This window comes from Agaricus bisporus (assembly GCF_000300575.1).
Source record: "Agaricus bisporus var. bisporus H97 unplaced genomic scaffold AGABI2scaffold_14, whole genome shotgun sequence".
NCBI lineage: Eukaryota > Fungi > Basidiomycota > Agaricomycetes > Agaricales > Agaricaceae > Agaricus > Agaricus bisporus.
This window is the reverse complement of record NW_006267349.1, coordinates 567,417-590,026: the sequence shown is the minus strand read 5'-3', so window position 1 is coordinate 590,026 and position 22,610 is coordinate 567,417. Positions and strand designations below refer to the sequence as shown.

Here is a 22,610-nt window from a genome sequence, read left to right as displayed (position 1 = left end):
ATCGGATAACACTCTATGGTGTGATGTACCTATCATATCTGTTGATCATGGTGACTGCCATAATCATAATGTTCCGCATCAGAGGCGGCGGAACGTTTTAAATAGCATGACTTAACTGACAGTATGTAGGACTAATTGTTTGAGATCTCCTGTGCTGCGAGAAAGATGTGGCTTAGTAAGCGGTTCCGTTTGTTATTGCTCCGCGCTGGTCTCAGCCAATGGTCTTCTACCTTTATCTCCATGGAAGTCTCCTGTTCCACCCAGCAACAGCCAGAAGCGGCCGTCGATTTACCTCCCATCAAAGACGTAGATATTCGGAAATTTTACGAACTTATTGGCGAGCACCTGCCCGAATCTGCGGGAGATAGCGCTGGACAAGAGACTGGAGAGGGGACGGTGAAACTCGCGTTCGGAACATTACAGGCATTCATAGATGTCCTCGAAAGTAGTTTAAGGGATCTCGAGGATAATGGTAGCTTGCTCGTTCACTCATTGACGTCGAAAATTAATCCTATGCTTCCCATTTCACAGAGCTCGAAATCTATCAACACGGTGATTGTGCTCCTGCCGGTCATCGAAGCACCACGTTGTCCAAACCTGATATTGCTATTTTTCGACGGAACTACGCGCTCTCACAGGAGGAAGACAATACATTCTGGAGTTCAATCGAAATGGCCATCAAATATCACTCAGCCAAAAAGACATGCGAACAGCACCTCAAGGAAGCTGCCATCTATGTTGCGTACCTTCTAAAGGCCCGACCTGACCTAATCTCAGCGCTTGGACTCCTCGTCGAACCAGACAGTTGCGATTTCTTGTTCTGCAATGCCACTGGTATCTATAAGCTCAGCCTCTCAAACGAAGCGGATTATATGCCATTACTCTCGGTCGTTTTGAGGTATCTGAATGGTCACCAAAATCAAAATGTTGACTCGACGTTGGTCCGGGTACGGGGAAGTGTCCTTTTCGACGTATCCTTTCCCAATGCCAGGACGTCTCTCGGGGTTACCAAGGGTCAAGCTACCACCTATTCGGCATGTTTTCTACATTGCTCGCGTAATCCTTTCCGTCGTCGGTCAAGTATTTTCGTCTACAAACCTGCGACTGACGTTACTGCAATCCGAATCATCAAAGATCAATACATCAAGAAGAAAGGCCGGTGGGACGAGAAGCAGATTCTAGCAAAGATACACGCGAATGGACCATATCCTGCTGTAGTGAGGATGTGTTTTTCTGATGAGATTATGCAGGCCAGATGCGGCGACCACATTAGGTTCGTGTTTGCCTCCAAGATCATGGTACCGACTTTCTTTCGCTGAAGACGCCGCGTGATATGATTTATGCACTGTATGACCTCCTGGAAGGTAAGTGCTCCAGTGTTCATACATCGAGGTCGCGTTTTCCTTACGTTTTTCAGTGACTCGAAGTCTCTATTCTGACCGCAAAATCCTTCATCGGGATATCAGTCCATGGAATATCATGATACGGAATTCGCAACATACTGAACGTATTGAAACATGTCCCACAACGTCGCCCGTTTTCATCAGGCATTTACTCAATCCTCAGTCCGTGATATTTTCCTTTGCTGCGAAAGTCTTTACACTTATGGGCAACGAGTAGGGAACCCAAGCATAAGTCGTCTATCTTCCTCATCGATTTTGGCTACAGTCAAGATCTCGATTCATCAGGACCTTGTAACGAGAAAGTTGTGAGTTAAGTGCACTTTGAAGGACTTCAACGTTGATGAGAGTGTGGTCAGGGTACACCTACTTTTATTGCTCGAGCTGTTCAAGCCGGTGAACCACTACCCTGCCACCCCCTGATAATCTTCCCGGCCTTGCCTCCGCTATCGACAGGTGCCAGAGCAGTATACGAATCAAATCATCCGCAGCGCCTACAGCTGTTTAATGGGACATCTACGCTGCAATTGGGACCATGCGACAATCCTGCTTCCCCTTTTCGGCACAAACTTGCTCATGATGGAGAGTCTGGTATTTGGACTGCTGTTTGGTGGAGCATTCGAGCTTTTCCCGAGGACGGAGAAGAGATACCTATTCCTGTGAGATACTGGGATGCGTTGATGCCTAAATATGATGCACCTCGAACGGGATTGCCCAACGAGGATGGCCGGAACAGCGTTCTTCACGCTTTTGTTGAAGCTGATAAATATATTCTCCATCCCAGATATCGTGACCTTGTTGGCTTGTTCCAAAATCTCGCAGCTGCAATCCTCCCGGACTACCATTGAGCTGCAGATTTCACTCGACAAAGGCCAGATTTTGTTCATGAGATCCTGCAACGAATGATATTGAACTTTGTTGTTGAGAAGAAAGATGCTTCATTCATGGATTACAAGACAGCGAACGAGTATAGAAAGTTTGACGGTGGGATGAACTGGTGGTATCATGTGTCGACACATGAAAGCGATTGTCGACGCTCCTCGTTGATAAACTCGGTCTCTATTCAGGGTCACAAGCGGAAATTGAAGGAGATGATGCCTGACCCGGAGGAACTCGCGGATGCGTTTTCTGTCGTCGATGAATCCAATGATGCTCGTAGTGACTATGATGGTGGTCACGACGAGGACTGTCATCGTTTAGTGAGTATTTCCTTTGCGAACTATGTATCAAGGCTCTGACTCGATTGTTCTGGTCAGGTTAAGAAGTCTCGCAAGAAAGATTCGGTTATTAAAGTTGAGCCGGAATGATTTTTTTCGTATTATATTCATTGGATAGAAGGGGAGTATTGGTTTAGTGAGTATTTTCATTGCGAGCTGTGCGTCAAAAAACTAACTCGATTGTTCTGGTCAGGTTATTAAGAAGTCTCGTTCGAACGATTCGGTTATACATGTTGAACCGGAATGATTTTACTACTGTAATTTGATACAATCATTGGATGAGGGCGAGCATCGGTAATGTGACACCGATATTTGTGGTCCTTGAATGAGTACCATAAGAGGTGGTGGAATAGTGTTGCATGTATGAGGGATGTAATGGCGTCTTTGTTGGCTTAGCAGTGGAGCTTACCGAGAACCCTTGTATTGCGAAGATCAACTCGAAATGAAACGCGTTGATCATCATAGCCTGTCATAATACACAGAAACCTAACACGCACCTAGGTCTTTGTTACAACTCAGCACTCAGCCTTCAACATTCATGCTGAAGGCGGAGTCCAACATTGCCGCTTACCAATAAGCACCTCAGGGGCACTTGTTTGTTTTTTTGCTCCATACTCAAGTACTCAGGGCTGAGCCAGATGGTCGTCACACCCGACATACGTCTCTGCCTTTGACTCTATGGAGGCTTCCTATTCCTCGCAGCAAGAGTCAGAAGAAAACGTCAACTCACCTCCTATCAAAGACATAGGAATTAGGAAATTCTACGAACATATTGGCGAGGACCTGCCCAAGTCTGCAGGAGATACATTACCACAAGAGACTGGAGACGAGCCCGGGAAACCCGTGTTTGGAACATTACAAGCATTTATCGATGCCTTGGAGAACAGTTTAAGGGACAAAGGTATGACTCACTCACGTAATGGCGCCTAAAACTGATTCTATTCTTCTCACTTCAGAGCTCGAAATTTACCAACGCAGTGATCGTGGTCGTATCGGCCGTCGAAGAACCACGTTGTTCAGACCTGATGTGGCTATCTTTCGACGGAACTACCCGCTCTCTCAAGATGAAGACAAAGCATTCTGGGGTTCAATCGAAATGGCCATCAAATATCACTCAGCCAAAAAAACACGCGAACAGCGCCTCGAGCAAGCGGCTGATTATGTCGCGTATCTCTTAAACGCCCGACCTGACCTTATTTCGGCACTCGGTATTCTTGTCGAACCTGACAGCCTCGATTTCTTCTTCTGCAATGTCGGTGGGATCTACAAGCTTAGCCTCTCAAACAAGGCGGAATATATGCCGCTCCTGTCGGCCGTCTTGAAATACTTGAACGGTCGCCAAAAAAAGAATCTTGATCCGACATTGGTCCGGGTTCAGGGTAGTAGCCTTTTCGACGTATCCTTTCCGAATGCAAGCACATCTCTCGGGATTTCCAACGGCCAAGCTACAACCTATCCGGCATGTTTTCTACATTATTCACATAAGCCTTTCCGTTGTCGGGCAAGTATCTTCATATATAAACCTGCGACTGATGTTACTGCGATCCGAGTCATCAAAGATCAATACATCAAGAAGAACCGCCGGTGGGACGAGAAGCAGATTCTAGCGAAGATACACGCAAATGGACCGTATCCTGCTGTAGTGAGGATGTGTTTTGCTGATGAGATTATGCAGGCCAGATGCGGTGACCACATTAGGGTTCGTATTTGCCTTCAGGATTATGGTACCAACTTTCTCTCACTGAAGACGCCGCGTGATATGATTTATGCATTGTATGACCTCCTGGAAGGTGAGTGTACCAGTGTTGATACATCGAGGTTGCGTTTTCCTTACGTTCTGCAGTGACCCGAAGTCTCTATTTGGACCGCAAAATTCTTCATCGGGATATCAGTCCATGGAATATCATGATACGGAATTCGCAACATACTGAACGTATTGAAACATGTTCCACAGCATCTCCTGTCTTCATCCAACATTTGCTCAATCCTCAGTCCGTGATGTTTTCCTTTGCTGCGAAAATCTTTACACTCACAGGCAACGAGTAGGGAACCTAAGCACAAGTCGTCTATATTTCTCATCGATTTTGGCTATGGTAAAGATCTCGATTCATCCAGCCCTTGTGACGAGCAAGTTGTGAGTCAAGTGCACTTTATATGAGTTCGACGTTGATGAGAGTGTGGTCAGGGTACACCTATTTTCATTGCTCGAGCTGTTCAAGCCGGCGAACCACTACGCCCCAACCCCATTATGTATTTCCCAGGATTGCCCCCATTATCAGAAGATGCCCGAGTAATCTACGAATCGAACTATCCTCACCGCGTGAAGTTGTTTAATGGGGCATTTACACCACGATTTGGACCATGCAACAATCCTGTTCCCCCTTTTCAGCACAAACTTGCTCATGATGGAGAGTCTGGTATCTGGACTGCTGTGTGGTGGAGCATTCAAGCATCTCCAAAGAACGGAGAAGAGAAACCCATTCCAATGCAATACTGGGATGCGCTGATGCCTAGGTATGATGGACCTCGGACGGGATTGCCAGACTACGATGGCAGGAACAGCGTTCTTCACGCTTTTGCGGACGCTAAACAAAGTATTCTCCATCCCGGGTATAGTGATCTTGTCGACTTGTTCCAAGATATCGCAACTACAATCCTCCCGGACTACCATTGGGCTGCAGATTTCACCCGACAAAGGCCAGATTTTGTTCATGAGATCCTGCAACGAATAATTTTGAACTTTGCTGTTGAGAAAAAAGATGCTCTGTTCATGGATTACAAGAAAACGCACAAGAATAGAAAGGCTGATTGTAGGATGAATCGGTACCATGTGTCGACTGATGAGAGCGATTGTCGACGCTCCTCGTCGATAAATTCGTCAGTCCCTAGTCGAGGTCACAAGCGGAAATTGGACGAGACGAGTCTTGATGCGGTGGATGCAATGTCTATCGTTGGTGGATCTGTTAAGGATCGTTGTGGTCGTGATGATGATCCCAGTGAGGATGCTCACCGTTATGTGAGTATTTCCATCCAACGGTTCACAATTATGATTCTATTGTGATGATCAGGTCAAGAAGCATTGTACCAACGATTCATTTTTGAACGTTGGAATAGAATGAATTTCAAGCGAGAATACAGCAGGACGAGTATGGCTAATGCGACACCGAAATTTGAGGCACTCGGATCGGTGGCACGGAAGGTGTCGGAACTAGAGTCCATGTTGTGTATCGGTATGACTTGACTTTGATAGTAGGGGTAACGCTGTGCAGTGCTTAATCTACCTCGAGCATGCCTCTTCTTCCTTAATGGTTCGAAGGCATGTGTATATGTGATGGATAATCGATATCTAGCGCACCGTGTGTCTTTTCCGGGCAGCCGCGGAAAACAAACAATTCTCTGAACGTGAACTCGCTTCTTTTTTATCTGCGCCATTTTACGGTCGTGTCTGTCGACTGACTGCCTCAAATCAAGGTTTCAGAGGTCGTCGCCTGCTATTTTCTTGAATCCTCATACCTTTCTCCCATGGCATGAGGGTAACCGCGTATTGACCGCCACATGTTAGCTCTTGTAAGTCTCATCAAGAATACACAGTCTGATATTCAACCATCGCGACTACTACGGCTCCGTAGAAGAGACAATTTGATATCTTTGATGGTCCTTGGCGTAACTGAAATCAACGCAAATGGGAAGGCCTGGCACAAGGGTAGGGGTGACATTGTGTACCAACCAGGTACCAAAACTACTTCCGTTGGATTTACACCTGAGCATTTGATCCGGAGAACCTCCACCGATAATGTCCAAAATCTGTTTTATCTATAACAGCGTAGGGTGGTCCGGAACTTGAGTCGGTGATAGAGCATGACACGCTGGGTATGAGAAGACGAAGAAAGAATCAGAACAACGGTGTGAAGAAGATTTACTAGTAAGCGGTCTATGATTTTCATAAAAGCGAGTGAAATATAGGGCTGAAACCTAACAGCGCTGGGATAAAGTCACAAACTGTAAAACGTATAATGGGCCACTGCGCATGTGGTATAACTTCGGCATTGGTGAGTGTCACTTGAACATTGAACTCACTTCAAGTTATTTAATGACATGTAATTAGTATTTGAATTAATGAATATCAGCGATCAGGTTATGTAATACACGGCTTCCTGTCAGGCTGTTAATAACGTTCACCTGAGGACTGCTCATGCGGCGTGGCAGCTCTGCCCTACCGTCGCAGCTCAATATTCAACTCACTTGAAGGCGGAGTCGACAATTGTTCCTTAGTAAGCATTTCAACAGCAATTGTTTGTTTGTTCTTTCCTCAGCGCCGCTGTGCTCCACAGAATGGCCGCCACACACGACACTGCTTGCTCCCCCGTTGACGCCATGGGAGCCTTCTATCCGTTACACCAACGGTCCGAGGCAGCTTACAACTTACCTCTCCTGGGCGACGTTGAAATCCGGGAATTCTACAATTTTATTGATGAGCAACAGTCGGCGGAAGATGCAGATGGACAAGAGGCTGGAGAGAGTGGGGAGCAACAGCAACCACAGGAGAAGGCAGCAACTGACGAAGTTGACGCGCCAGAAAAAGGGAAAAAGGAAGAGAAGAAGGGCGCTTTTGGAACATTACAAGCATTCATAGATGTGCTCGAACGCAGTCGACGTCGTCTCAAAGACACAGGTAGCTTGCTCATTCGCTCATCGACATCAAAAGCTGATTTGATGTTTCGCGGTTTTAAGGCCTCAAAATTTATAAACGCGGTAACAGCGCCCCTACTGGTCATCCAAGTGCCACTTTGTGTAGACCCGATGTTGCTATCTTTCGAGAGGGCTTTTCGCCCCCGCAGGATAAAGGCAAAGTATTTTGGGGTTCAATCGAAATGGCCATTGAATTCCACTCAGCCGGAAAAACGCACGATGAGCGCCTTAAACAAGCTGCCACCTATGCCATGTTCCTCCTGGAGGCCCGACCTGATCTAGTCTCAGCGCTTGGTCTCCTAGTCGAACTTAACAGCCTCGTATTCTTCGTCTGCAATGCTGAGGGGATAAAAAAGGTCATCGTGTCGGAAAAAGAGGATTATTTGCCACTGCTCTCGGCCGTCATGAGGTACTTGGATCGTGGCCAGAAGGAACACGTCGATCCGACGTTGGAGAGGGCACAGGATAGTGATCTTTTTCATATATCGTTTCCAAATGAAAGCACAGACCTCGTGACATCAGAGACCCAACCTATCGAATATCCGTCATGTCGTCTACACTACTCGCATGATCCTTTCGGTCGTCGCCCAAACGTTTTCATATATAAACCCGCCAATGATGTTACTGCAATCCGAGTCATCAAAGACCAATACATCAGGAAAAAGCGCCGCTGGGGCGAGAAAGAGCTGCTGGAGAAGATACACAAAGATGGAACATATCCTGCTGTTGTGAGGATGTGCCTATTCCGAGAAATCCCTCGGGCCGAATGCGGTAACCGGATCAGGGTTCGTATTTGCCTCCAAGATTATGGTACCGATTTTCTCTCGCTGGAAACGCCCCGTGATATGATTTATGCACTGTACGACCTCTTGGAAGGTGAGTGCTCCATTGCTTATATCGAGGTGGTGCTTTCCTCACATCCTTTCACAGTGACGCGTGGTCTCTATTTTGACCGCAAAATTCTTCATCGGGATATCAGTCCATGGAATATCATGGTACGGAATCCACAGGATACTGAACGTATTGAAACATGTTCAACGGCATCTCCTGTTTTCATCCGCCATTTACTCAACCCTCAGTTCGTAATGGTTTTTTCGCGGCAAAAGTACGCGCACTTACATGACAATGAAAAGGGAACCTAAGCATAAGTCGTCCATATTTCTCATCGATTTTGGCTACAGTCAAGATCTCAGTTCATCCAAACCTTGGTCTACTGGGCGAACCGTGAGTTAATTCCACTTTAGAGGATTTGTCGTTGATGGGTGTGTGGCCAGGGTACCCCTATCTTCATTGCTCGAGCTGTTCAAGCCGGTGAACCACTACCCTCCCAACCCGGTATGTATTTTCCAGGATTGCCCCCATTATCAGAAGATGCCCGAGCAATCTACGAATCGAATTATCCTAACCGCGTGAAGCTGTTTAATGGGGCATTCACACCACAATTTGGGCCATGCAATAATCTTCTTCTCCCATTCGAGCATAAACTTACTCATGACGGAGAATCTGGTATCTGGACTGCTATTTGGTGGAGCGTTCAAGCTTTTCCCGAGAATGGAGAAGAGGAACCCATTGATGCAGCATACTGGAACTCGCTGATGCCTAAATATAACGGACCTCGAATGGGAATGCCAAAAAAAGACGGCAGGAACAGCATTCTTCACGCTTTTGTTGACGGAGAAGAAGATATTCTCCATACCGGGTATAGTGGCCTTTTCGGCTTATTCAAAAGTATCGCAACTGCATTCCTCCCGGACTACCATTGGGCTGAAGATCCCATCCGAAAAAGGCCAGATTTTGTTCACGAGATCCTACAACGAATCATCTTCGACTTCGTGGTTAAAAACAAAGATAAATCATTCATGGACAAAAAGAAAGCGGACACGAACAGAACGGTTGACAGAGGAACGAACCGGCCCCATTTGTCGTTACCAAAGACTGAGTCTCAACGCACCTCATCGATGACATCCAAAAGGTCGTCTGTCTCCAGTCAGGGCCGCAAGCGAAAACTGAAGGAGACGGTGCCCGACCCCACGGAACTCGCGATTGCGTTGTCTGAAGCCGATGAAGCCGATGATACTCATAGTGAATACGGTGGTGATCATAATGAGGAGGGCACTCATCGTCTCGTGAGTATTTCCATTGCGAGCTGTGCGTCAAGACCCTAACTCCATTGTTCTGGTCAGGCTAAAAAGTCTCGTGCGAATGATTTGGTTATAAATGTTGAACCGGAGTGATTTTTTCACTGTAATTTAATGCAATCATTGGATAGAAGCGAGTATTAGTAAAGTGACACTGATATTTCTGGTTCTTGAATGAGTACCATAAGAGGTGGCGGAACGGTGTTGCATGTATGAAGGATATACTGACGTCTTTGTTGGCTTAGCTGTTGAAACTTGTTCTTTGACACTGAGAGCCCTGTATTCTGAAAGATGTAGGAGATCAACTCGAAATGAAGTGTGTTCATAGCCTGTCGTTGACGGTTGACTACGTGATTGGAAGTAAACTCGAATAACATATATTATCGCACATAGGTCGTCATTACAACTCAGCGCTCAACATTCATGGTGAAGGCGGAGTCCACCATAACCGGCGCTTACCAATAAGTACCTCAGGGGCACTTGTTTGTTTTTTTGTTCCATACTCAGGGCTGAGCCAGATTGTCGTCACACCCGACATATACGTCTCTGCCTTTGACTCTATGGAAGCTTCTTATTCCTCCCAGCAAGAGTCAGAAGAAAACGTCAACTCACCTCCTATCAAAGACATAGGAATCAGGAAATTCTACGAACATATCGGCAAGGACCTGCCCGAGTCTGCAGGAGATACATTACCACAAGAGACTGGAGACGGGCCCGGGAAGCCCGTGTTCGGAACATTACAAGCATTTATAGATGTCCTGGAGAACAGTCTAAGGGACAAAGGTATGACTCACTCACGTAATGACGCCTAAAACTGATTCTATTCTTCTCACTTCAGAGCTCGAAATTTATCAACGCAGTGATTGTGGTCGTATCGGCCGTCGAAGGACCACGTTGTTCAGACCTGATGTGGCTATCTTTCAACGTAACTACCCGCTCTCTCAAGATGACGACAAAGCATTCTGGGGTTCAATCGAAATGGCCATCAAATATCACTCAACCAAAAAGACACGCGAACAGCGCCTCGAGCAAGCGGCTGATTATGTCGCGTACCTATTAAACGCCCGACCTGACCTTATTTCGGCACTCGGTATTCTTGTCGAACCTGACAGCCTCGATTTCTTCTTCTGCAATGTCGGTGGGATCTACAAGCTTAGCCTCTCAAACAAGGCGGAATATATGCCATTACTCTCGGCCGTCTTGAAATACCTGAACGGTCGCCAAAAAAAGAATCTTGATCCGACATTGGTCCGGGTTCAGGGTAGTAGCCTTTTCGACGTATCCTTTCCGAATGCAAGCACGTCTCTCGGGGTTACCAAGGGCCAAGCTACAGCCTATCCAGCCTGTGTTCTACATTATTCGCATAAGCCTTTCCGTTGCCGGGCAAGTATTTTCATATATAAACCTGCGAATGATGTTACTGCGATCCGAGTCATCAAAGATCAATACATCAAGAAGAACCGCCGGCGGGACGAGAAGCAGATTCTAGCAAAGATACATGCGAATGGACCATATCCTGCTGTAGTGAGGATGTGTTTTGCTGATGAGATTATGCAGGCCAGATGCGGCGACCACATTAGGGTTCGTATTTGCCTCCAAGATTATGGTACCGACTTTCTCTCGCTAAAGACGCCGCGTGATATGATTTATGCACTGTATGACCTACTGGAAGGTAAGTGCTCCATAGTTCATATGTCGAGGCCGTGTTTTCCTTACGTTTTTCAGTGACTCGAAGTCTCTATTCTGACCGCAAAATCCTTCATCGGGATATCAGTCCATGGAATATCATGATACGGAATTCGCAACATACTGAACGTATTGAAACATGTTCAACGGCATCTCCTGTTTTCATCCGCCATTTACTCGACCCTAAGTTCGTAATGGTTTTTCTCGCGGCAAAGTATGCACACTTACAAGGAAATGGGCAGGGAACCTAAGCATAAGTCATCTATCTTTCTCATCGATTTTGGCTACAGTCAGGATCTCGATTCATCAGGCCCTTGTAACGAGCAAGTTGTGAGTCCAGTACACTTTATAGGAGTTCGACGTTGATGAGAGTGTGATTAGGGTACACCTATTTTCATTGCTCGAGCTGTTCAAGCTGGTGAACCATTACCCACCCACCCCTTGACGGTTTTCCCGGGCATTCCTCCGCTATCTGCAGGTGCCAGAGCAGTATACGAATCAAATTATCCCAAGCGCATGGAGTTGTTTAACGGGCCATTTACATCGCAATTTGTTCTCCCCAAACATCTTCCTCCCACCTCCCCTTTCCAGCACAAACTTGCTCATGATGCAGAATCGAGTGTCTGGTCTGCTATTTGGTGGAGCATTCGAGCTTCTCCCGAGGATGGAGAAGAGAATCTCATTGATATGGGATACTGGCTTATGCTGATGCCTCAATACAACGGATCTCGAACAGGATTGCCAGACGATGATGGCAGGGACTGCGTTCTTTTTGCTTTTATGCGAGCTGCAAAAGGTGTTCTCCATCCCGGGTATCGTGACCTTGTCGGCTTGTTTCAAAGTCTTGCAGCTGCAATCTTCCCGGACTATCATTGGGCTGAAGATCCCATCCGACAAAGGCCGGATTTTGTTCACGAGATCCTACAACGAATAATTCTGAATTTCATTACTGAAAACAAAGATGCTCCATTTATGGACAAGAAGAAAGCCGACAAGAGCAGAGAGGTTGAAGGTCAAACAACCCGGTGCCATGTGCCCACAGATGAGAGCGACCCACACTGCTCCTCATCGATAGCAACATCAGACACTTGTCAAGGTCACAAGCGAAAGCGTAGTGAGACGACTCCTGATCAGGCGTATGCGACGTTTGTTGTTGATGAAGTCAGTAAAGATCGTAGTAGTTGTGACCATGATCCCGATGAGAACTCTCATCGTTTCGTGAGTATTTCCATCCGTAGCTGCACACCGAGAATCTAACTTCGCTGGTCTGGCCAGGTAAAAAAACCTCGTACGGATGACTTGGTTATGATTGTTGAAACGGAATGATTTTCATACCATATGGAGAGCATAGTAAGCAGCATCTATTAGAAGTCGAGTACTGCCAATGAGACCCCGAAATTTGAGATAAGTACTTGAATCAGTGGCACAAGGGGTGGCGGAACAACAATCCTCGTTCTGCATCAGTATTACATTGACATCGCAGTGATGCTGTATGACTGCGTGACTGCGTGAGGCGAACCACGTCGTACATATGGCTATAAATGCACGCATGACTATGGGATGAGACGCTTAACGAGTCCTTTCTGGATAGCCGCACGCAGGTTCATTGAGACTTTTTATTACATGGTGATCGGCTATAGGGTCGTCAACGTCGTTGACCTAGATAACAAGTTATGCTCGCACTCGCGCTACGGTAAATGGCCGCGTATATCTTCCCCTGGCGCTGGCTCCGACGAGGCAATATTAGGCAGATAAGCATTGTGAATTTTATGAACTCGAGCCACAACCAAAGGTTTAGTACTTGGGCCCAAGGGAGATCTGTTACTATTGCCCGGTGAGCACTTCACTTCAGTGATATTATGGGTTTGTTCTTTCCTCTCAGCACTCGACACCTTGGCGCCTATTTTCTGTTGGCCCCGTATGAGCTTTATCCTGACGCTGATATTCCGAGGCGGCTCATTCCCGGCTCATTCTAACTCTAGTAAACGACTTGGGAAGCGAAATTGGACGACCCTTCAACGGATCATTCTGAAACGTGGATGCGCCACTGATGCGCCATTTATGGATAAGAAGCAGGCACGCAAAAAATAGAACAACCGCAATTTCATTGACAAAATCTCGCCGATGTCCAGCCCAAGTCCAGCCGATGTATATGTGATTGCTGCAATGATGATGATCAAACGCGACGCTTATTTGTGAGTACATTAGCCCAGACGGATCGTTTAAAGAAAAACCGAATGAGGAATACTTGGCTACCCTACTAGAGCATCTAATTTACATACCGTGTTTCACTTTACCCTTTTACTAGACCAACCTCGAAAACAGAGTCTCGTAAGCTAATCATGTCTTCAGGAAACGGTACATTTGGCGATACAATATGAAGTCCATCACCAAATCTCAGTCCGGCACTTTCATTCCAAAAATATATAGTTGAGAGAAAAAGCATGTTGCATTTGTTGATATAATCAAGTACAGCAAGCATTGAAAACAATGCTTTGGAACACGAGAAAAGTGCACTCTTCTCAGCCAGACCAAACAGCTCCACCGGGCGCAGTGTAGCTTTGAAGGTTATTGTAGATATTGACCTAATCGCACCTTTTTGAGGACAACGGCTCACTGAAAGTTTAAGTCGAAGAGAAGACTTACGGTAATTCCGGGGTCAGAAGGGCTGTAAGCTCCCGGAATAGCAATTGTCGGGGGACGTGCGCTACCTCCGCTTGTGATATGGACTTGTGCGCAGCCTGAACAAGGTCCGTGAACACAGAGCCTTTTTTACCCGGAAACTGAGGCCTGATATACTTACCAATGTAGAATTGAGCACCAGGGTAGCTCTGCGCAACGTGAAGTGCGATCTATGAAGGAGGTGTTTAAGATTTGATCCCATATATATATCAGAGTAAGTAAGCTCACAATTTCTGCACGGAGGAGGTAGTCTCCAGCGGGGAGTGAAGAGGGAATGGTGACAGAGTGCTTGCCTGTTTGATTTAAAAAAAAATCAGATCGAATCAACATCGAACACTAGAATGAAAATTTCTCACCCTGGCCGGAGTTGACGATGTCAGTAGCCCATTGTTGAGAAGAAGGATTAAGGAGGCCAGAAGAGTAAATCTTGGTCCAAACAGAACCCTGGCCATCAAAAGAGGCAGCGCTGGAGGGTGCCTTGGCAATGTAGACTTGGACGGGACCTTTGTGACCTCCGGAGATCGGGTCCTCGCCGGTGCGTTGATCGTGTTGGTGCCATTCAAAGCTAGATATTTCAGATTAGAAAGGTTTTATGATAGCGAGAAAGAGTTGAAAACGCGAACGTAATAGTTGAACCGGCACCGATCGAGAGGGTTTGGACGTTTGATCCAGAAAGGCCATTGACATTGCAAGTTATGTCCTTGGAAGTCACGTCTGTAACTGGGTTGTTGTTTGGGGTAACACGAATGAAGTTGTTCTTTCCCTGGTCGACCTAGTGGCACAGAGTTGATGAGTATCTCAACTGAAGGTATCAAGTACCAAGAACGTACGCCATTGTTCCAAATGTATTGTAAGGTGACTAGAAATTGTCAACTTCACATAGTATAATTGAACGGTAGACTTACAGTGGGCATTTGCGACCGCTGCAGCAGAGAGGAGAGCAAGAATTAACCTCATGCTGGACGGAATTGAAGAGATCCTAGATACTGTCAATCCGTTCAAGATGTCCTATTTATACGTCTATCGCGCTCCGGCCACTCGTTCCTGGAATGTCAACGAGATCATCGCGCGAATATTCGCTAGAATCTTGGCGACTGCTAAGAAAAAGGCGGCCAATGAATGTCGGATAGACAAGGGCAGTCTCTTCCGAAGAATATTAATTGAGATATTGTGGGGCCTCATAAGGGGAGAAGAAGCAACTAAAATTGTCACGAGTTCAAGTTCGTTGCCGGGATTTAAGCGTGAGGGTGTTCAGTTGTAATTTCGGCGGAGTCGCATGCCTGAACTTCGGAAGCTAGAACGGAAAAACGAGAGTTGTAGGCGCATCTGTCACGATTACTTGACTTGATTGATCAGACGAATGCATAGGAGCGTATAGATTCCTTGAGGCGTGTATAATGGCTTCTAACATCCCAGAAAGAGATTGAAGTTAAGACTGGCGGTCTAAGTCTGGTTTCATGAAATGGAGTATTCAGAGAAAATCAAGTTAGAGATTTGCCTCAACCTCAGTGATGGAGTCTATGAAGGCGTTTCTTTTAGCCGGGATCAGTTATTTCAGCGAGGTTCCCACGCTTTCTTGTTCAACATCATACAGGTAAGTTCAATGTGTTTACAGGTTCTACCTCTATTCACCATGTGTAGACGCATTTCCTGATACCTCAGCTTCAATTCGCGAGGTCCCTCTGGTTCCATGTCTGTTTTGTTTGAAACATCTTTGGGGGACATTGTGATCGACCTCGAGACGGAGTCATGTCCAAAAACCTGCGAAAACTTCCTTAAGTTATGCAAAGTGTATTATTATAACCTGAATGCCTTCTTTAATGGTGTGAAATGCTTTATCTCCCATGTTATTTTGCAGAACTGACGGTAGCCAAAGTTTCAAAAGATTTTCTGGCTCAAGCTGGCGATCCAACCGCTACAGGTACAGGCGGTGAAAGTGTCTGGTCATACCTCGCATCCACATCTTCCAACAAGTCTTCAAATGAAGCGAAGGAGCCGCGTTACTTCACACCCGAGTTTCGCCCAAAGCTCAAACATGCAAAACGTGGCACTGTCTCGATGGCTGTGGCTCCAGCTATCGACGCGTCGGGCAAGGAAATGCAAGGTGGATGTGGTAGTCAGTTCTTCATTACGTTGGGCGACAATGTGGACTACCTTGATGGCAAACACGCAGTCTTTGGGCATGTCGTAGAGGGTGAGGACACGTTGGAGAAAATCAATGAAGTCTTTGTGGATCAAGACTCTCGTCCCTATAAGGACATTCGAATAAGACATGTTATCGTCCTTGGTGCGTCCCTCACCTCTGGTCGAGTTGTGTTTGGCTTAACTTTGATGCTGCCGCCTAGACGACCCATTTCCAGATCCACCAGGCCTCATCAAACCACCTTCCTCTCCAACTCGCCCCCCTGACAGTTCGACTCGTATCGCTGAGGATGAGGACCCGCTTTTCCAACTCCCAGAAGAAGAGGAGGAACGTATCCGGCGTGAAAAAGCGGCTGCGGCATCAGCTCTCACCCTTGAAATGGTCGGCGATCTTCCTTTCGCCAATGTCCGCCCTCCTGAAAATGTTCTATTCGTCTGCAAACTCAATCCTGTGACTCGGGATGAAGATTTAGAGCTAATATTTTCCCGGTTTGGAACTATCATGAGCTGTCAAGTAATTAGGGACAAGAAAACAGGTGATTCGCTGCAGTACGCATTCATCGAGTTTGACAAAAGGGATGATGCTGAGCAGGTGAGCACCCCTTCCAGAATCCAGACTAACCCTCCATTGATCAATGAACGTTCTCTATTCAGGCTTATTTCAAGATGCAAAACGTTTTAGTGGATGACCGTCGGATCTGGGTAGATTTGTACGTCCTATGCGTCTCTTCTTGCTACACATGATTCCTGGCCTGTAACTTGATATTTGACCGAACCGTACTGACTATTTTTGCAGCTCACAGTCCGTGGCTCGGATGAATAACCAATGGTCCAATGATATCAAAAGGGGTAAACCGAGCAGAGTGGGTGAAGGATTTGGCGGTCGGGCTGACCTCGAAAGAACAAAACGATACCGCGTTGATGACACCGCGCGTCACGGAAGTGATGGGTATGGGATGGTCTTTGACGTTCCCGGTCATCAGTCTAAACGCCGGAAGCATCGAAGTCGAAGTCGCGATCGTGGTGGCAGAACAAGACATGAGAGCTCAATGAGTCCTCGAGACAGGCATAGAGAGGAGGATCGACATCGCGAAAGAGACAGGGATAGGCGGAGAGACAGAAGTCGTGATAGAGATATCCAGAGGAGACGGTGAAGTAATGGAGGGGCTTATCGCACGATGGTCCCCTCCTGGTGGTGGTGGGTACTGTCAACTCCCGCGGCTGACAGAGTTGCATGCGTCTTCTTGACTCGTTATGGGCAGCCTTTGTACCAATTCGTTGAACGCGTTCTGAATCATTCTACCGTTGTTGATGTTGACACCTCCATACTCCTTTCTCTCCTTGAATGAGCGGTGTTGCATATGACCCTCAAAGCTTAACGAGTCATGAGATACCAAAACGTCACGCTACTACATTCCTGGTGCAACCGAATCGCCCGAGAGCCAAGTTTAGACCTCGCCATCAGGAAGGCTATACACAACGGAGTACTCAACATTACCTTTTCACCTTTTCATCTTTGTACTTGGCTACCATGCACAGCTACGTACAAAATCATATCATTCTGATGCGCAGGCGCTGACGAGCGTTGGGCGAAAGCTATTAATACTGAGCTATTGAAACAAAGGTGCTACTCGGAGACGACCTATATCAGGACGCCGTGGTGTACCAGCTCATGATCACATTCCCGATCTTGTCGAGTTTCACCTTGGTCATTTTGTATATATAGTTGTCTAAATCTCGCTTTGTTCATTCTCCCGACTTACAACTCCCCTCTCTTACTAGACAAGTGCTATGGCTGTTGACCAACCCGCTTCGCAAATCGCAGTATCTTGCGTGTTTGACTCTGATGATGCAGATATTATTCTTCTTTCCAAGAACCCTCCCACAGAGTTCCACGTTCACAAGGTTATCCTTGCCGCTGCGTCTCCCTTCTTCCACGACATGTTCACTCTACCACAACCTTCATCTCCGGACACAGATGACGTTAAACCTGTCATTCCAGTGACAGAATCATGCGAAGTGATGACGACATTACTTCGATTTGTGTATCCCCTGCCCGATCCACATCTCTCCTCGCTCGACGAGTTCGGTCCCATTCTCGACGCTGCAATCAAATATGATTTGCAAAACGTCATCTCCACCCTCCGTCGATTCCTCTGTTCTTCTGAAAACCTTCGAACATCACCTATGCAAGTATATGCCATCGCCTGTCGCTTCGATCTGGAGGAGGAAGCTCAGATTGCGTCTTCACACACACTATCATTCAATATCCTCGATGGACCTTCAGACGAAGATCTGAAATACATTTCTGCATGGCATTACCGCCGTCTTCTCAGTCTTCATCATACACGGTCAAAGAACGCACAAGAAATCATAGACCCAACAAACTGTCCACCAGAAATCAAATGTATGCAATGCAATAGTGCATTCTACACTTCTCATGGTCAACCGAAATGGTATTACGATTGGGAGAAACAAGCGAAAGAGGAATTAGCTGTGCGTCCTGTTAGTGATGTCATATTTTCTATGGACTTTATTGCGAAGGCGACGAAGGCATCGGGGTGTTCGAGGTGTAGTGAGAGTGTTTTTCAGTGCTGGACATGGTTGGAGCAGATGAAGCAGAAAATGGATGCGTTGCCGACTACCATATGAACTTTTATCTTGCCACCTTTGTTTGATTCGTTTTTTCTTCTGTTTGCAGGCAGGACAATGCCTACTGGTATTTATTCTTATTCTACTCTGAACAATTCACAATTCGACGCCTGACTAGTCCCATTGATCATTATTGTACATAGCACGCACTGTAACTTATCGTATGTCGTACCATAGAATAATGTCTAGTCATAATCGTCATGCTCAGCATGACATCCTGCCTATTGCGTACTAGAATGCGATGTGCATAGGGTATAAGTAATACATAACAAAGGAGTGACTGTACTACACGGTAGATTCTATACATACAACAAAGAGAGAGAAATAACTTATAAAACAAAGAAGTTCTTAATGAGAGTTCAGGGCATCCAAATAAAGGACGACCAACTGGTAGGAGCCAGACGTAGATGAAATAAAAATAGTGCCCATGTAGTAGAAATCGAAAAAAGGAGAAAGAAATGAGGACTCTCAGATCTCAGTACCATTCCGCGGTGTCCGATGCATAAAGGACTCCTCTCTAAAACTTCCAACAACATTTCTCACAGCGAACGGATCCGAAGCACTTGTAGCGGAATCAAGCATGAAAGTCGTAGGAGCCCAGGACATAAAATCGGTCCTAGCACCCTTCCGATGATTGATAGTCACTGCTCTCCTCTCCTTGGGTAACTTGGATGAAGTAACAGGAGGTAGCTTCGTAGGCGATGATGTAATCCGTCCTAGTGTTGTTGACGTTGAGGAAGAGTGTTTGGATGAGTTCGGTGTTCGCGGTCGATCTGGCAGCTGTGACTGTGACTGTAACTTTGTGGCGTCTTCGGTGGCAGCTTGTTCCGATGGCACTGGCAGAATGGGCGTAGTCTCCATTGTAGACCTGCTCGTGATAGTAGAACTGTACTGAGGTCCGGATCCAGCGGAGCCACTGAGTTTAAGGTTTTGCACTGTTCTACTTAGCGCTTGGAACACGGATGAGCTATCTGGCCATGCGGTCCTAAAGACATCGGCAAGTGCTCTATGCGGCTGTGCCTGTCTACGGCCCGCTCTTGGAGACTCCTGAGGCTGATCTCCATGAGTTGCGAAAGTGGTATGAATCGAGGAATCAGATAACCCCCGTCGCCTAAGCGTCCTCTGCAACAACGGGGCTCCATGATTCTGAGATTCATCTATCACAGCATCCACAGCCCTGGTAATACCCGCTTGAGGCATTGGTAAAGTGGTGTTCCTTCCAATGGTGCGAGAACCCTCAGCCTCTAAGGAGGGAGAATGACCCTCAAACTCTTGTCCTAGTTGCATCAATGACGCCATAGGGCGCGTTTGTTCCTGAGGAGAGACAACCACCCAGTTATCCGTACCCGTGCTTGTACTAGCACTGATTTGAGGAGCGCCAGCGAAGATGTCCATTAATGTTGTTGTGCCTTCCGCTGGCGGCGTTCGAGCGACAGCGACCGGAGCTGCGATTGTATTCGTTGTTGATTTTCCTCCAACACCAGAGAACTCAACATTGACAGTCGTCGCAGAAGCTGCAAGGGCAGGCCCTGATTTCGGTACAAATCGAGGATTACGGCTCCTGGCGCTGCTCGAGCTGGTCAAGAGAGGTGGGGGAGTTACGGCACGCGGTGGGAAGAACAAAAATTTCGAAATAGGGGTAATCCAACTCTGAGCTCCCGGATTTGCTGGAGCGTCAATATCCTCGGGGTACAAAGCTCGCTGACTGACTTTGGAAGCCATTGTAGGATCAAGAATGACCTCATTAAGGACGCCCCTGATCTGAGCTAGCTCTGTAAACACATCTCGGAAGAACTTGAATAGTCCACGCAAATCTTTGCGAGTGACGAGTAGAGCTGCCTTCTCTTCTTCTAATAGAGAGCGATACTGTTGACGTAGAGAATTAACATCCGACACAATATGACTGATCGTAGACTTTGATAGATGTCGAATATCGGCGCCTTGTAGATGTTGTCGTTTTAGTCGATTAGTGAGAGATAGGGGGTCAGTTTGTAGCATTCGAGCGAGTAAAGTCGAGATTCGTTCAATAAGGGAAGTCATCTGAGCCGACGACGACTCAGAAAACGATGATGTCTCCGAACGTTCATAAGGAGATAGAGACGGCATTAATGATGGCATCGGAGAAGAAGCTAGCGGAGGCAAGGGCGATTGAGAACCTGATTCTGTTTGAACGCCACGAGATTTCGACAACAAGAGCAAGGGTCGAGGGCTACGCCGCCTCTCAGTCGCAACGTTACCATTATCCTGATCATTTTCTATTTCTAAGCTGGGGCGGGAAGGAGAAATCGGTGACGGTGATTTGAGTGAAGCAGCTTTCTTATGTGTCCATCGCCAGTCATGGGGTGAAAGTGAATCGGGCGGAGAAAGTGGAGCGCTGGGTTCGGGAACTACAAGATCCTAGAAGTGCGGTATTTGGTTCATGTTCGACTGGAAGTAGAATATATTGAGCTTACAGGGAAGCGCCGGAGTTTACGTTCGTTGGTGAATACCTGAACCAGTGTTAGCAAAATATTTTGGACATATGAGGTAATATACATACTGGGTAGTCCCTTGAATGAATGGAAACAATGCTTGGCCTGTGAGAGTGTCTAGAGTTTTGGGGTAGTTGCTAGTAGGCCCGTTCAGAAACATGGGGTGAAGAAAAAATTGCGCAACACCAACCTCCAGATCGGGTAATGACAGGATTTGCTTTGTATTCCTCGTACTCTTCTTGTAGGGAAGCAAAATCTTCTCGAGAATGGCTAAGGAGCTGCTGGAGCTCATCGTTGTCATGCTTGAGGGTCTCATTATCCTGGACAAGAGACTCGAGAATCTTAGTAATTTCCTCATACCCATCCATGGTATGAGCATGACCCTGTTTCTTCGTTGAATAGAAATACCTCAGAGAACATGTGAATGAAGACTCACAGCTTCACGGATCGACTCAATTCTTGTTCGCACATCCTGCAACAAACTCAACGAGGACTCCAAGCGATGCGAGCGTTTCTCTTCCGCACTGTCCTGTAATCTTCTCGCTTCGGCCTGTAGTTTAACTAGAATGGCGACCTTAGAAGCAGAGCGGCGAGAAATGATGATAACGAACCTGTTTTGTCTTTCAGTGCTTCAAACCTCGACTCAGCTAACCTGGCTCTATGAGACTCGCTGTCTCGCTCTTGCTGCATATCATCCCTTTCTCTTAAAGCAGCTGTTAATCGGGTATCCCAACCAATGGAACGGGCGTGATGCGCAGTGAGACGGGAGATCGTGGCCCGAGCGTCGTTCAGCTCTTGTAACAGCGTCTTATTAGAGACTTCTGTGACTTCATTGTTCACAATGGCTTGATTCAACCGCTGCGCGATTGATATATGAGCGACTGCGAATGGGCAGCCACGCGGAGCATGGGCACACCTTCTCCAAAGTTTGTTTCTCTTTGAACAATGCTGCATATTGGGCATCATACTTCTCTTGCTTGAAGACTATCGTCTCATCCTCGTCGTCTTCAGAGTCAGATACATGGTTCTGTCGCCGAGTATCAAGGTAAGTGTTGCTCCGAAGTCTGGCCTGCACACAAACAACGTTTATGAAATGCGCAACACCTGGAGTTCGGTCACACTCACCTCATGTTGGCGTATATATGCCTCATGTCGCTGTAGCAGTGCCTGCCCGACCTCTATAGACTCCCATAAGACGGTGCCTGTGAATCGACATCAATATGCTCACCAGCACTCAGAGTCAACCGACTTTCGAGTTGAGACTTGTGTTCGAGCCATACTTGCGAATTCTCGCAGTCCTTTAGACCGCAACAACATGTAAGGTTTGTTACAGGGTCCGGAGCAGTTACTTGAGAGAAATTGGATAGAGCTTGTGTTAGGTCGTCAACGGTGGTCATAGCACGATGAAGACTGCTTGTGGAGGGGGATTCCGGGGTCGTAGGGCGCGATGTGGAAAGTCCACGAGCGGACATGGTGGGAGGGGGGAGAAGAGGGAGACAGGGATGGATTGCAGAGTTCTGCTGCAGTGCAAAT

General features: G+C 46.8%; 8 protein-coding genes across 8 annotated transcripts; 6 read left to right on the top strand and 2 right to left on the bottom strand.

The window, feature by feature from the left end:
• Positions 1 to 240: 240 nt before the first annotated feature.
• AGABI2DRAFT_122761 (hypothetical protein) lies at positions 241 to 2,248 on the top strand (the record flags this gene model as incomplete). Its single annotated transcript, XM_006456816.1, has 6 exons — positions 241 to 472; positions 532 to 1,217; positions 1,274 to 1,364; positions 1,418 to 1,616; positions 1,669 to 1,708; positions 1,760 to 2,248. 6 exons carry the CDS (start codon positions 241 to 243, stop codon positions 2,246 to 2,248), a joined length of 1,737 nt encoding a protein of 578 aa, XP_006456879.1.
• Positions 2,249 to 2,344: 96 nt separating this feature from the next.
• AGABI2DRAFT_122760 (hypothetical protein) lies at positions 2,345 to 2,707 on the top strand (the record flags this gene model as incomplete). The annotated part of the gene is made up of 2 exons (XM_006456815.1): positions 2,345 to 2,599; positions 2,657 to 2,707. The coding sequence occupies 2 exons, from the start codon at positions 2,345 to 2,347 to the stop codon at positions 2,705 to 2,707; spliced, it is 306 nt and encodes a 101-aa protein (XP_006456878.1).
• A 588-nt stretch (positions 2,708 to 3,295) lies between these two features.
• On the top strand, positions 3,296 to 5,858 carry AGABI2DRAFT_122759 (hypothetical protein; the record flags this gene model as incomplete). The annotated part of the gene is made up of 6 exons (XM_006456814.1): positions 3,296 to 3,518; positions 3,574 to 4,407; positions 4,461 to 4,608; positions 4,664 to 4,751; positions 4,803 to 5,613; positions 5,686 to 5,858. The coding sequence occupies 6 exons, from the start codon at positions 3,296 to 3,298 to the stop codon at positions 5,856 to 5,858; spliced, it is 2,277 nt and encodes a 758-aa protein (XP_006456877.1).
• A 772-nt stretch (positions 5,859 to 6,630) lies between these two features.
• On the top strand, positions 6,631 to 12,561 carry AGABI2DRAFT_181316 (hypothetical protein; the record flags this gene model as incomplete). Its single annotated transcript, XM_006456813.1, has 14 exons — positions 6,631 to 6,666; positions 6,824 to 6,888; positions 6,931 to 7,289; positions 7,349 to 8,182; positions 8,237 to 8,301; positions 8,488 to 8,530; positions 8,657 to 9,432; positions 9,963 to 10,227; positions 10,283 to 10,968; positions 11,002 to 11,116; positions 11,170 to 11,344; positions 11,421 to 11,460; positions 11,512 to 12,348; positions 12,406 to 12,561. 14 exons carry the CDS (start codon positions 6,631 to 6,633, stop codon positions 12,454 to 12,456), a joined length of 4,347 nt encoding a protein of 1,448 aa, XP_006456876.1. The 3' UTR covers positions 12,457 to 12,561.
• A 1,091-nt stretch (positions 12,562 to 13,652) lies between these two features.
• On the bottom strand, positions 13,653 to 14,769 carry AGABI2DRAFT_122757 (hypothetical protein; the record flags this gene model as incomplete). Its single annotated transcript, XM_006456812.1, has 8 exons — positions 13,653 to 13,715; positions 13,777 to 13,871; positions 13,934 to 13,982; positions 14,041 to 14,105; positions 14,169 to 14,377; positions 14,436 to 14,584; positions 14,643 to 14,671; positions 14,718 to 14,769. The coding sequence occupies 8 exons, from the start codon at positions 14,767 to 14,769 to the stop codon at positions 13,653 to 13,655; spliced, it is 711 nt and encodes a 236-aa protein (XP_006456875.1).
• Positions 14,770 to 15,390: 621 nt separating this feature from the next.
• On the top strand, positions 15,391 to 17,498 carry AGABI2DRAFT_195839 (hypothetical protein). The gene is made up of 6 exons (XM_006456811.1): positions 15,391 to 15,406; positions 15,454 to 15,635; positions 15,689 to 16,099; positions 16,158 to 16,546; positions 16,609 to 16,664; positions 16,751 to 17,498. Exons 2-6 carry the CDS (start codon positions 15,503 to 15,505, stop codon positions 17,106 to 17,108), a joined length of 1,347 nt encoding a protein of 448 aa, XP_006456874.1. The 5' UTR covers positions 15,391 to 15,406; positions 15,454 to 15,502; the 3' UTR covers positions 17,109 to 17,498.
• A 253-nt stretch (positions 17,499 to 17,751) lies between these two features.
• AGABI2DRAFT_229065 (hypothetical protein) lies at positions 17,752 to 18,725 on the top strand. The gene has a single exon (XM_006456810.1). The coding sequence runs from the start codon at positions 17,896 to 17,898 to the stop codon at positions 18,604 to 18,606; it is 711 nt and encodes a 236-aa protein (XP_006456873.1). The 5' UTR covers positions 17,752 to 17,895; the 3' UTR covers positions 18,607 to 18,725.
• Positions 18,726 to 19,074: 349 nt separating this feature from the next.
• Positions 19,075 to 22,549, bottom strand: AGABI2DRAFT_188669 (hypothetical protein; the record flags this gene model as incomplete). Its single annotated transcript, XM_006456809.1, has 8 exons — positions 19,075 to 19,474; positions 19,499 to 20,993; positions 21,268 to 21,466; positions 21,514 to 21,638; positions 21,689 to 21,935; positions 21,994 to 22,104; positions 22,203 to 22,255; positions 22,306 to 22,549. The coding sequence occupies 8 exons, from the start codon at positions 22,547 to 22,549 to the stop codon at positions 19,075 to 19,077; spliced, it is 2,874 nt and encodes a 957-aa protein (XP_006456872.1).
• Between the last annotated feature and the right edge of the window lie 61 nt (positions 22,550 to 22,610).